Source organism: Manis pentadactyla, chromosome 7 (assembly GCF_030020395.1).
Source record: "Manis pentadactyla isolate mManPen7 chromosome 7, mManPen7.hap1, whole genome shotgun sequence".
NCBI lineage: Eukaryota > Metazoa > Chordata > Mammalia > Pholidota > Manidae > Manis > Manis pentadactyla.
Window position 1 is genome coordinate 149322757 of NC_080025.1, and position 14546 is coordinate 149337302.

General features: G+C 43.5%; 1 protein-coding gene across 10 annotated transcripts in view; it reads left to right on the forward strand.

The window, feature by feature from the left end:
• The window catches only part of DYNC2I1 (dynein 2 intermediate chain 1), a 56483-nt gene that overhangs the window by 17079 nt on the left and 24858 nt on the right, over window positions 1-14546 (forward strand). For 8 of the 10 annotated variants that reach the window (XM_036899593.2, XM_036899589.2, XM_036899590.2 and 5 more), the window contains 2 exons: window positions 9056-9111; window positions 10699-10753. The exons of the other annotated variants lie outside the window; for them this stretch is intronic. In XM_036899593.2, the coding sequence (XP_036755488.2) occupies window positions 9056-9111; window positions 10699-10753 (111 nt within the window). The remainder of the gene's footprint in view (window positions 1-9055; window positions 9112-10698; window positions 10754-14546) is intronic. 10 annotated transcript variants of the gene reach the window in all.

Genomic DNA, 14546 nt, shown 5'->3' on the forward strand with positions numbered 1-14546 from the left:
GACGCCCAGTGCCTGAGCCTTACCTTTGCTCACAGAAGGACTGTGGCAGCACACTGCCCCCCTTTTGGATTAGAATGCAGGTTGTTTCTCAGCAGTTTTTAACAGTGCCGACTTGGTCCATGTGCGCGCACACGAGGGTTTCCCTGGGATCCACCCAGCGGCGTGTCTGCATTCCTAACCACAGACTTGCTGCTCTGGGACAGGCTCTGGGAGGAAGCAGCTGAGAGCAAGGCCCTGATAGAGAGGCATTCTGCTGTCTTTTAAATCTCTTCCCCTGGATCCGAACCCTTTCAGTGTTTTCCCCAGCATTTTATTATGAATGTGTTCAACCACAGAGCAAAGCTGGTAGAACCGCGCCACCTGGCTCCCACCACTGCTATCAGGATGGCCTGTTTTACCACCCCCAGATCAAGTGTAGTTACTAGAAAAGACATCTTAGCTCCCCCAGAAATACCTTTCCAAGGCTTATCGCTGTGTCCACATTTAGCTTTCAATAAGGGCGACTTTGAGGAGGGTCCCCCGTTTTATAAAACCACTGGCTCCAACGGTGTGCCCCCATGGGGGTGAGCCTATCATTCAGGAAAAGGGCGCTGCCATCTGACCGGCTTCCTTCTTTAGACAATGTGTTCATATTCATTGAGTGACTGCTGCTCTAGCTGCTGAGGTCACCGCTGTGAACAAAGGTTTTTGGTTTCATGGGGCTTACATTCCATCGGAGAAGCCATACGATAGGGAAATGAACAAATGAGTATATAATAGTGAACACGATAGAATTAACATTTTTCTTTGTGTTGACCTTGCGTATACCTTTCAGCTTGGTTGCTGTGTTAGCCTGGTGACTGGTAAAATTACTGTGAGGTGCCGTAAAGTGCCAGGAGTACTGTTAGCGATTATGCCAGGACTGTGCCCTGGAGGTATGTTCTGCTTGGCCACCTGCACCCTCTGTGATTTCTGATCCTTTATTTTCATTGTGAGTTTCCTATCATGTGCCTCCTCCAGTTTCCCTTAGAGACAGAGGGAATGACTCAGCACAGTGAATATGACAAGTGTCTGGTGAAGGCCTCTGACTGAGAAGGCTTCTGTAATAGAATCTGTGGTGCCGTCCCTCTGCTGGGCCCTGGTCATGCCTCCATCTGCTCCGGGGCGAGTGGCTTCCCCTGTGTCTGTGGACATCCTCACCAGCCCACACGGCTTGGAAACCGAGCTCCTGCTGTGGCTCTGCTGGCTCGGTGCTGCTGCCTCCCCCGTGTCCTAGGGATTCAGATCGTGGGATTGCCAATCCCAGGCCCTCGACTGGGCACATCACCTGGCTGCACATGCAGCCTGTCTGGCCTCTGCCTTGGGCCCAGGCACCTCCAGTGCATGCCCTCTTCTCTTCCCTTTGGTTTCTTACAATTGATTACTTTCTCTCCTTCTCCTTTATATCTAGGTAGTCATTAAATCATAATTTTTTCCTGTCTAGCACTACTGATTTCATTCTCCATTCCAACCAGTTTTTATAGACTGATGCCAGGCTATTCTTCCTGTTAAACATACAGTTATACTTTTTCTTACTAATTTTGGAAAGAATTTTAAATACAGGAAGAATAAAAAACAAAACCAAAAACTTACCCAGGATCCCAGATTCAAAGAAAATCCATTTTGTGATAAGTATGTATACTTTCCTGTATGTAAATGAGCTTTCTAAAAGTGCAAAACTGGAATCACGCTATTTTTTCTCCTTATTCTGGGAAATACTTTTAATTCTGGAATATTTAATAATTGTCTGGTATTCTATCACGTGGTCATAACCTCATATATTTAACAAGTAACATAATACTGGACATTCAGGTTACTAATATTTTTTGTAATTATATGTTATTCTGTCATAAACAGGTTGAAAATCTTAATATGTATTTTTGATTGTTTTCTAGGAATAATTCTAGAAGTAGAATTCATAGGTCAAAGAGAGGATTTGCATATTCCTAGCTCCTTTCAAGGCTTTTGGTGCATGTGTAATTGCCCTCCCAACTGGCCTTCTTCGTGGGTGATTTAGTCCCACAATTTTTCTGCTTTGCACCTGTGGACCAATGCCCATGTGGTCAGTTTCTCTGCCCTAGGGAGCACCCTCCTCTTGGCCGTGTCTCCTGGCGTCTCCACCTGTCAAGGAGTATCTTCTTGCCCCTCCCTCCACCCAGGCTTCCCCCCAGTGCCTACTTAATGAAAGCCTCCTTCTTTAAACAACCTACCTACATATGCTGATTTATAATTTAACAGTTCTATTTTTTATTTTTTTAATTTATTTTTTTAATATTGGTATCATTAATCTACAATTACAGAAAGAACATTATGTTTACTAGGCTCCCCCCTTCACCAAGTCCCCCCGACATACCCCTTCACAGTCACTGTCCATCAGCATAGTAAGATGCTGTAAAATCACTACTTGTCTTCTCCGTGTTGCACAGCCCTCCCCGTGCCCCCCACGCACTGTACATGCTAATCATAAGGCCCCCTTTCTTTCTCCCCGCCCTTGTCCCTCCCTTCCCACCCATCCTCCCCAGTCCCTTTCCCTTTGGTAATTGTTTGTCCTTTCTTGGATTCTGTGATTCTGCTGCTGTTTTGTTCCTTCAGTTTTCCTTTGTTCTTATACTCCACATATGAGTGAAATCATTTGGTACTTGTCTTTCTCCGCCTGGCTTATTTCACTGAGCATAATACCCTCTAGCTCCATCCATGTTGTTGCAAATGGTAGGATCTGTTTTTTTCTTATGGCTGAATAATATTCCATTGTGTATATGTACCACATCTTCTTTATCCATTCGTCTACTGATGGACACTTAGGTTGCTTCCATATCTTGGCTATTGTAAATAGTGCAGCGATAAACATAGGGGTGCATCTGTCTTTTTCAAACTGGAGTGCTGCATTCTTAGGGTAAATTCCTAGAAGTGGAATTCCTGGGTCAAATGGTATTTCTATTTTGAGCATTTTGAGGAACCTCCATACTGCTTTCCACAATGGTTGAACTAATTTACATTCCCACCAGCAGTGTAGAAGGGTTCCCCTTTGTCCACACCCTTGCCAACATTTGTTGTTGTCTATCTTTTTGATGATGGCGATCCTTACTGTTGTGAGGTGATATCTCATTGTGGTTTTAATTTCTCTGATGATTAGCAATGTGGAGCATCTTTTCATGTGCCTGTTGGTCATCTGGATTTCTTCTATAGAGAACTGTCTATTCAGCTCCTCTGCCCATTTTTTAATTGGATTATTTGCTTTTTGTTTGTTGAAGTGTGTGAGCTCTTTATATATTTTGGATGTCAATCCTTTATTGGATCTGTCATTTATGAATATATTCTCCCATACTGTAGGATACCTTTTTGTTCTATTGATGGTGTCCTTTGCTGTACAGAAGCTTTTTAGCTTGATATTGTCCCACTTGTTGATTTTTGCCTTTGTTTCCCTTGCCCAGGGAGATATGTTCATGAAGAAGTCACTCATGTTTATGTCCATGAGATATTTGCCTATGTTTTTTTCTAAGAGTTTTATGGTTTCATGACTTACATTCAGGTCTTTGATCCATTTGGAGTTTACTTTTGTGTATGGGGTTAGACAGTGATCCAGTTTCATTCTCCTACATGTAGCTGTCCAGTTTTGCCAGCACCATCTGTTGAAGAGACTGTCATTTCCCCGTTGTATGTCCATGGCTCCTTTATCAAATATTAATTGACCATATATGTCTGGGTTAATGTCTGGATTCTCTAGTCTGTTCCATTGGTCTGTGGCTCTGTTCTTTTTGCCAGTACCAAATTGTCTTGATTACTATGGCTTTATAGTAGAGCTTGAAGTTGGGGAGTGAGATCCCCCCTACTTTATTCTTCCTTCTCAGGATTGCTTTGGCTATTCAGGGTCTTTGGCAGTTCCATATGAATTTTTTAACTATTTGTTCCAGTTCATTGAAGAATACTGTTGGTAATTTGATAGGGATTGCATCGAATCTGTATATTGCTTTGGGCAGGATGGCCATTTTGACGATACTAATTCTTCCCAGCCATGAGCATGGGATGAGTTTCCATTTGTTAGTGACCGCTTTAATTTCTCTTAAGAGTGTCTTGTAGTTTTCAGGGTAGGTCTTTCACTTCCTTGGTTAGGTTTATTCCTAGGTATTTTATTCTTTTTGATGCAGTTGTGAATGGAATTGTTTTCCTGATTTCTCTTTCTGTTGGTTCATTGTTAGTGTATAGGAAAGCCACAGATTTCTGTGTGTTAATTTTGTATCCTGCAACTTTGCTGTATTCCGATATCAGTTCTAGTAGTTTTGCAGTGGAGTCTTTAGGGTTTTTTATGTACAATATCATGTCATCTGCAAATAGTGACAGTTTGACTTCTTCTTTACCAATCTGGATTCCTTGTATTTCTTTGTTTTGTCTGTTTGCTGTGGCTAGGACCTCCAGGACTACGTTGAATAACAGTGGGGAGAGTGGGCATCCCTGTCTTGTTCCCGATCTCAGAGGAAAAGCTTCCAGCCTCTTGCTGTTCAGTATGATATTAGCTGTGGGTTTATCATATATGGCCTTAATTATGTTGAGGAACTTCCCCTCTATGCCCATTTTGTTGAGAGTTTTTATCATGAATGGATGTTGAATTTTGTCGAATGCTTTTTCAGCATCTATGGAGATGATCATGTGGTTTTTGTCCTTCTTTTTGTTGATGTGGTGGATGATGTTGATGGATTTTTGAGTGTTGAACCATCCTTGCATCCCTAGGATGAATCCCACTTGGTCATGGTGTATGATCCTCTTGATGTATTTTTGAATTCGGTTTGCTAATATTTTGTTGAGTATTTTTGCATGTACGTTCATTAGGGATATTGGTCTGTAGTTTTCTTTTTTGGTGGGGTCTTTGCCTGGTTTTGGTATTAGGGTGATGTTAGCTTCATAGAATGAGTTTGGGTGTATTCCCTCCTCTTCTATTTTTTGGAAAACTTTAAGGAGAATGGGTGTTATGTCTTCTCTGTATGTCTGATAAAATTCCAAGGTAAATCCACCTGGCCCGGGGGTTTTGTTCTTTGGTAGTTTTTTGATTACCGCTTCAATTTCATTGCTGGTAATTGGTCTGTTTAGATTTTCTGTTTCTTTCTGGGTCAGTCTTGGAAGGTTGTATTTTTCTAGGAAGTTGTCCATTTCTCCTAGGTTTTCTAGCTTGTTAGCATACAGGTTTTCATAGTGTTCTCTAATAATTCTTTGTATTTCTGTGGGGTCCCTTGTGATTTTTCCTTTCTCATTTCTGATTCTGTTGATGTGTGTTGATTCTCTTTTCCTCTTAATAAGTCTGGCTAGAGGCTTATCTATTTTGTTTATTCTCTTGAAGAACCAGCTCTTGGTTTCATTGATTTTTTCTATTGTTTTGTTCTTCTCAATTTTATTTATTTCTTCTCTGATCTTTATTATGTCCCTCCTTCTGCTGACCTTAGGCCTCATTTGTTCTTCTTTTTCCAATTTTGAGAATTGTGACATTAGACTATTCATTTGGGATTGTTCTTCCTTCTTTAAATATGCCTGGATTGCTATATACTTTCCTCTTAAGACTGCTTTTGCTGCGTCCCACAGAAGTTGGGGCTTTATGTTGTTGTTGTTATTTGTTTCCATATATTGCTGGATCTCCATTTAAATTTGGTCGTGTATCCATTGATTATTTAGGAGCATGTTGTTAAGCCTCTATGTGTTTGTGAGCCTTTTTGCTTTCTTTGTACAATTTATTTCTAGTTTTATACCTTTGTGGTCTGAAAAGTTGGTTGGTAGGATTTCAGTCTTTTGGAATTTACTGAGGCTCTTTTTGTGGCCTAGTATGTGGTCTATTCTGGAGAATGTTCCATGTGCACTTGAGAAGAATGTGTATCCTGTTGCTTTTGGATGTAGAGTTCTATAGATGTCTGTTAGGTCCATCTGTTCTAGTGTGTTGTTCAGTGCCTCTGTGTTCTTACTTATTTTCTGTCTGGTGGATCTGTCCTTTGGAGTGAGTGGTGTGTTGAAGTCTCCCAAAATGAATGCATTGCATTCTGTTTCCTCCTTTAATTCTGTTAGTATTTGTTACACATATATTGGTGCTCCTGTATTGGGTGCATATATGTTTATAATGGTTATATCCTCTTGTTGGACTGAGCCCTTTATCATTATGTAATGTCCTTCTTTATCTCTTGTTACTTTCTTTATTTTGAAGTCTATTTTGTCTGATACTAGTATTGCAACACCTGCTTTCTTCTCTCTGTTGTTTGCATGAAATATCTTTTTCCATCCTTTGACTTTTAATGTGTGCATGTGTTTGGGTTTGAGGTGAGTCTCTTGTAAGCAGCATATAGATGGGTCTTGCTTTTTTATCCATTCTGTTACTCTGTGTCTTTTGATTGGTGCATTCAGTCCATTTACATTTAGGGTGATTATTGAAAGATGTGTACTTATTGCCATTGCAGGCTTTAGATTCGTGGTTACCAAAGGTTCAAGGTTAGCTTGTTTACTACCTTACTGTCTGACTTAACTCGCTTATTGAGCTGTTATAAACACAGTCTGATGATTATTTCTTTCCCTTCTTTTTCCTCCTCCTCCATTCTTCATATGTTGGGTGTTTTGTGCTGTGCTCTTTCTAGGAGTGTTCCCATCTAGAGCAGTCCCTGTAAGATGTCCTGTAGAGGTGGTTTGTGGGAAGCAAATTCCCTCAGCTTTTGCTTGTCTGGGAATTGTTTAATCCCTCCTTCATATTTAAATGATAATCGTGCTGGATACAGTATCCTTGGTTCAAGGCCCTTCTGTTTCATTGCATTAAATATATCATGCCATTCTCTTCTGGCCTGTAGGGTTTCTGTTGAGAAGTCTGATGATAGCCTGATGGGTTTTCCTTTGTAGGTGACCTTTTTTCTCTCTCTGGCTGCCTTTAATACTCTGTCTTTGTCCTTGATCTTTGCCATTTTAATTATTATGTGTCTTGGTGTTGACCTCTTTGGATCCCGTCTCTCAGAAGTTCTGTGTGCCTCTGTAGTCTGAGCAACTATTTCCTCCCCAAGTTTGGGGAAGTTCTCAGCAATTATTTCTTCAAAGACACTTTCTATCCCCTTTTCTCTCTTCTTCTTCTGGGACCCCTATAATACGGATATTGTTCCTTTTGGATTGGTCACACAGTTCTCTTAATATTGTTTCATTCCTGGAGATCCTTTTATCTCTCTCTGCATCAGCTTCTATGCGTTCCTTTTCTCTGGTTTCAATTCCATCAATGGCCTCTTGCATTTTATCCATTCTGCTTATAAATCCTTCCAGAATTTGTTTCACTTCTGTAATTTCCCTCCGGACGTCTGTAATCTCCCTCCGGACTTCATCCCTTAGCTCTTACATATTTCTCTGCAGCTCTGTCAGCATATTTATGATTTTTATTTTGAATTCTTTTTCAGGGAGACTGGTTAGGTCTGTCTCTGCAGATCCTTTCTCAGGTATTGTTTGAACTGTCTTGGACTGGACTAAATTTTTTTGCCTTTTCATGATGATAGCGGTGGCTGTAGGCAGTTTGTGGGTGTGTCAGCTGGGAGAAGAAAGCCCTTTCCTGCTTGCTGGATGCCTTTCCCTTCTCTGCTGCCTGTGACGGTTACCCGCACTCCTGGAGCAGCCACTGGGTTATTCCCCTAAACTGCTGTGGGCGGGGTCTCCGTCAGAGCAGCATGGAGCCCTGCAGGGAGTGGAAGGCATGTCAGGTGCGCTCCTCCATGCTAGCAGCACCCCTGCCAGGCAGCTGTGTGGCAGCAGCGGCCTTTGGGTCTGGCCCGGGTGGCTGTGCGTTGGGCTGGGATTCCAGTCGGCTGCTGGGAGCACGCCTGCTCCCTCTGGCTCTGCTGCAGGTGTGCGCGGGGCTCTTCTGCGCAGACCTCTACCGGGCTCCTCTGGCTTCACTGCCACCGGTGTGTGCAAGCCGTGCCCAGGCTGTTCGGTCACACCGCTGTGGGTTAGCAAAAGCCTCTCCTGCGGCGCATGGATCTGCTCCCGGTCCCTTCTGGCGCTGCCATCCCTGGCACGCGCTGCCACTCTCCCACTACTGGGCTGGTGTGTCGGGGTCTGTGCCAGTTGGAGGAACAACTGGCAGGCTGCTTAGTGTCGTGAGGGGCTTCAGAGCTGCACTGCCTCCGCGGGGTTTAGGGCGCCTAAGTTTCCCTGGTATTCCCAGCTGCTGGGACAACTTCATCCAGCTATGGGGTCCCTGTCTCTTTAAGACTTGCAGAAAGCACTCGCTTTTCTTTTGTCTCAGGGGCGCCGGTTGCGGGGACCTGCCCACAGGTTTTGCTTTTCCGTTTCTCTAATATCCAGCACCCCGTGCACCTTGTGTCTGCATTCCGGGTGCGGATTTCTAGAGCCGGTTGTTTAGCAGTCCTGGGCTTTCACTCCCTCCCTGTTCCAACTCCTTTCTTCCTGCTGGGTTTTTGGGGTGGGGGAGCGTTCGGGTCCCGCCTGGCCATGGCTTGTATCTTACCCCCTTCGTGTGATGCTGAGTTCTCACAGATGTAGATGTATCCTGGCTGTTGTACTGCATCCACTGGTGTCTCTTTTAGGAATAGTTGTATTTATTGTATTTTCATAAATATATATGTTTTGGGGAGGAGATTTCCTCTGAACTACTCATGCTGCCATCTTCCCGTGATTCCCCCCAATTTAACAGTTTTAATTTAATTTTTTTAAATTCACTTAATTCAGAAGATAGTTGAAATCTTTTTTCTATAGGTGCATATGGATTTGTGAAATAGCCACATTCCATATGTTTGAAATCTTATAATTTTAAGCAGAGTAAGGAACTAGGCAGATTTATTTGAAAATAACATGAAATTATAAGTGTACAATTTTTTACTTTCTGAGGTAATACACAGCCACTGTGTTCACCCCCTACATCACCCACCTTACTGAAGCGAGCTGGTGCAGGCAGTGCATTTAAGAACTTGTAGTGTAGCTGCTGTTAAGTTGTGACTTGTGCTTATTTTACAGCATTTGTTCATTACGGTTAATTCTGGTCACACACCAATCAATGGTTCTGAATTTTTTTGTTTGACAGAACGGTGATCACAGGAATCAAGGAGCAAGTTCTGGGAGAGATGGGAACAGCAGCCAGTAAGGAAGATGCATTACAAACAACCCAGTTCTCATAGAACATTTTAAAGGGAACTTTTCTTACTGGGCCTCATTTACAGCCTGTAAATGAGAATAAATTATAGATATACTTCATTTACTCTAGATATGACCCCTCTGGATATATTCTAGGGGAGCTTGGGAACACTTTAACTTATCAGCCCTCTTTTGCCTTTTTTATACTGGCTCATAGACAATTGGAACATGCTTCTTCACCTTGGGGAGTAAGTCTTTTGGGAATCTGCATGTGCGAGGGGCGGCCCCTCACCTATAGGACAGACCCGAGAAGGTGGAGCATCTCCCATGGGCTCTTCGGAGCCATCACTGCCTTCCACAAAGCCCCTAGGACCAGAGATGCTGCCTGTGCGGAGGTCGTGCCACAGTGAGAGCAACCACGTTGGCACCAGCTGCAGGGTGGTCATTTGCCTCTCACTGGGGGTGCGGGCTGGCCCTTCAGAGTCTTTTCTTCACTGGTAGAACTGATAGCAACACCTGTTTTGTGTGGGTTTTGTGAAGATTACAGATGAGGGTTTGTGTATAAACTCTCTTTTTGTATAAAAACTCTAGGTTTTAATTTGTTCTTCATGACAACCATATTTGGTAATTATTTTTCATAAATTAGAAAACAGGTTAAATGCCTTGCTCTAAGGCTTGTAAGTTTGGGCAAAGCCAGCATTTCGGCTTGGAGTGCACATTCCTACCTCTTGCCCTGCAGATCTGCAGGATGCTCTGCAAAGTGTCTTTTCAATTTTGTGTGTCTTTAAAGCACATGCTTTGAATGGTATGAATGTAGTTCTAAAAATTGAGAATCAATTTTAAATTCTGAGAGCCTTAATTTTAGGTCCCAACTAATATAAAAATCTGATTAAAAAATAACATATTTCAAGATAAATCTTTCTTTTGGAAAATTAAAGTAATTTTTGAGATTGACTATCTAATAAAATTGTAAGAGTTTTATTGAAATCTTGTAAGGATATATGCACAAGTTCATATTCACAAGTTTTCCAAAATGCATTGTTTCGTCCCTCTCCTGAAGAAATTCTCTATTGGATTACTGCTGCAATGTAGTAAAAATATTGGGAAGGATTTAGTATTCATAGTTCTAATAGAGCATGCTTTGGAATTTTGCCAACCTACAGTATAGTCTTTAAGCATGTCAGATATTGATAAGAGCCTTCACTGAGATGTAAATTTTTGTTTTAATTATGCAAATGAATTTATTTGCTTCCCTGATGAGGAAACTCACAGCAGTGAGACCTTCACTAAATGGCTCTGTGACAGGGAGAGCTCATGTTGTTATTATTTTTTTTACTAAGGTATCACTGATATACACTCTTATGAAGGTTTCACATGAAAAGTATTGTGGTTACTACTTTCACCAACATTATCAAGTCCCCCCAATACCCCACTGAAGTCACTGTCCATCAGTGCAGTAAGATGCCACAGAGTCCCTACTTGTCTTTTCTGTGCTATACTGTCTTCCCCGTGACAAACCCCCACACCCAAATGTAAAATATTGTATTTTTCAGTGTTGATTTAAAATTAATTTTGATCATATTTGCTTTCTAGGCATGCAGAGAGGTTAGTAAGGACTAATGGAAAAGATAAGGACTCAAGAAGGAAGGTAAGACATTCGCATTGACTTACTGTGCAGTGAGATTCACAGTGCATCTCCATTTGTGTTTCCCTGGGAAAGCAGAGCCTGGGACAGGCGTTGCTGGCAGATGGTTTATTTGAATGAGTCCAGGAGGCACAGAAGGGGCACACTTTTAGACTGAAAGTAAAAGATGGACCAGACAAACCATCAAACAGAACCTGCAACAGAGCTTGTGTCTACACTAGCGTCAGACAAAATCTACTCTGAGTCAAAGCATTACCAGAGGCGGGGGTGGGGGGCATTGCACAGTGGTGAATCGTTAGCTTGGCGGGAAGATGTAACAATCATGAGCAACCATGTACCGAGCAAAAGAGCCCTAACATATAAGTAGCACAAGATATAAGGGACTGACAGAATAAAAGGGAAAAATAGGAAATCAACAGTAATCAAGATGTTAGTGCCCCACTTTCACTAATGGGTGGAATAGTAGCATTTCACGCTGACAAAGTAGACAGCTTAGATGAAGGACATGAGTTCCTGGAGCTGCCTTGAGAAGAAATGGGAGCTTGAGGGGGCCTGATGTGGGTAAAGAGACTGCGTGGGTATTAAAATCCCTCCCACAGAGGCGTTGGCTCTGGTGGCCGCACACCAGCTCCAGCACCGTCGCTAGTTTTTGTCCCGCCTGGAGCCTGTCTGTCGGCTGTTACAGGCGTGGCCTGCGCCGTGAGACCTGTAGCGCCTGCTGCTGTTCCCTCTGAGTGACGTGTCTGCATCTTCCCAGGGCTCAGTATTCTTACCAGGACGGTCGCATAGTGATTATTTAGTCACTGTCAAATGATTCACTGTGGTGTTCATTATATCCATTTTCCTAGTTTTTTGTTTTGTTGTTACAGATAATCAGCAGGCAGATTTTGGCTTTTATTATTTAATTCTTTGGTAATTATCTGAAATTCATTACTCTGAGTTAGTCACCTTTTTCATTTTATATTTTTATGTATCTCTTTATCACATATACATATACATAAACAGGTATTTCCACATAAATTATGTCATATGGCATGTGTTGTTTTGATGTGGATATGTTTTATTTATTTAATTTGGGGGAGTGGTTGAATCATGTACTATCCAGCTGTAGCTACATGTAAGGAAAAAGTTACTTTTATAAACATTTTTTTCCAGATAATCTTTTGTTCTGTCCTCTGTTCCTCAGCGCTGCACTGAGGTACGTACTGGGGGATTCTGGCTGCCTTTTCTGTCCCCCATGCAGCAGTTTCCCCTTCAGAGTGGAGACCCCCAGCTCCAGGGCAGATCTCACTCAGCTTTCTGTGGCTGAATGTCTTGAAGTGAGCTACTGGCTGAAAATACATAGATTTTAAAAAATGTTTTCCTTATGTCTCCCAATTTTTTTGTAAGTTCTAGAGTAACATTGCTCACTAGAATTTTAATGTGAGCCACATTTGTAATTTTTAATTTTCTAGCAGTCACACTAAAAATGTAAAAAAGAAACAATTAATTTTAATAACATATATAACCCAATATTTCTGAAATATCCTTTCAACATGTAATCATTAAAAGAAATTATCATTGAGACATTTTACATTATTGTTTTCACTAGAGGAACAAAATATGTGATATATTTTTCCCTGAAAGATCCCAGAGGTGATCTTGAAGATATCAACAGCTCGCTTGGCTTTGATGAGGCCACGTTTTATAACATCAACACTGGATTTATCTTGGTTTATTTCTTCAGTATTTATGGATACAATAATATTAGTTTTCTGGACACATAGAAAGCTTCATATTTTCTTTGTGGCAATGCACCATGCCGTTTCCATCTTATGCTCTGAGTAGCTGTGGGTAGTGATGTCTGAGTCCTGCCTTCCTGGTGCCAGTGACCCAGCAGGTCTGGCCGTCAGCTCTTCCCTCCTGGTGCGGGTCATCTCACCCTCTGCTCGCTGGCACTGAAAGGAGGTATAGTTGTCCCCACCTTACCCATGGTTTCAATTCTCATGTCAGCCGTGGTCTGGAAACTGACCTGTGGCCGTAGGTTGGAAGCTCTGCAGCAGCCTGACGCAGTGGCGTGGCGCCCATGTCCTCTCCTCGCCCCGTCTCATCATGTGGGCCTTCACCATCTCACATCCTCACGGGAAGTGTGATGCAACACAGGGAGATGTTTTGAGGGACAGGCCATATTCACATCACTTTTATTACAGCATATTTTATAATTGTGCCACTTTATTATTAGTTATTGTTCATCTCTCACTGCCTCATTTATAAATTAAACCTTACAGGCCTAAAATCATTTATACATAGGAAACAATAGTACACATCAGCTTTGGGACTGTCCTTGGTTCAGACACCCACTGGAGTCTGGGACCTTGGCCCCTGTAGTGAGAGGGGACCCTGTACCGCTGTTTGCCTACTTCTCTGAGTTAACGCTACTCACCCTAAGTCACACCGTTTGTACGTCAGGCTGGGGCCCAAGTCCCTTGCCACTGAGGGCAGTGCCTGCCTGGGGGGAGCAGGTGGGCTCTGGCGGCCCTGGAGGTGCTCCCTCTGCTGGCTGCACCCTGCTGTGCCCTCCAGACCGACTCCTGGGGGATGCCGGCTCAGAGGTGTGGACGCAAGGGAGAGCCTTTAACTTTGGCATCCCATCCAGATGAGCGTTTTGACTCATGCTTCTGTGCTGTCCTCATACTGTCCAGCATACTTCTTCTGGATAACAGGACTTAGTATGGAGGGAGGGGAAGATTTTAAATGGCACCCTGTTTGCACTTGTTCGGGATTCCTTGGCTGTGAAGGCCGTCTAGGTTGTCAGAAGCCATGGCCCTACTCTGCATGGACAGAGGGGAGCATTTGCAGAGGGCTTTGCAGGGACAAGGGTCAGACCGAGTAACTGGCTGGCCTTCTCAGGCATTGCTCTGCGTTTAAATTGAAGAAGGTTATGAGAATGCAAAAAACTAAACAGATGTGATTCAGGCCATTGTCAGTGTGAAATATTCCAGCTAATGGTAGCTTTCAGAAATACATGCCAAACTGGAGAGCTCAAGGAAGTGGGCCTGTTCTCTTGTAAGAGGACCGCTGGTCATGGCAGCGCTCCTCCCAAAGCCATGCTGATGCCACCTTCCTGTCTTCATCCACGGCTGGTTCCTGCTGCTAGGACGTGCCAGCTCGCCACTTCCCCTGCCCCCGGCACAGAGCCTGGCACGCCCCTGGGTACCTCATTTGCTGCGTGGATGCTGTCTGGGATGGAGGGGCTTTGGCAGCAGTTGGCAGTGAGTCTAAAACTCCCATGTGGTGTTTGAGCTATTTCTCCTGTCAGTCAGCAGGCACCCTCCTGACTGGTGCAGCACGTGCAGTATGTGGCCCTCACTGTATTGTACGGTGACTTTATATAACTGTGCCAAAAGGACCATTTTACAGGGTAGTTTTAACTATAAAGTATTTGCTCAAAATAATTCCTTGGCCCCCAGGTGGTGAGATTTCCCTGGTGGTCCCCTCAGTTCTGTGGTTGTGCAGGACCATGCTGCCACCTGGAAAGTCAGCACTGACTGTCCTTGTGAAGAGCAGCCCGCCTTCTGTGTGGCAGACCTCCTTGATTCTGTGGCACTTTGCCGCACAGCCGATCACAAGGGTCTTGAGATGGAAGATGGTGGACTTAAGGCCCCCGGCCTCTTGCCCAGCCCTGCCCACCTGGAGGTGCCTCTCCCTCTTCATTCTCACACATCACAGCCGAGCCCCCAGCCCTGTCCCCTTGGCTCGCCCCTCGGCCCGCACACTGACATCTGCCTAGTTATGGCCCTAGAGACCAGGGACTTGT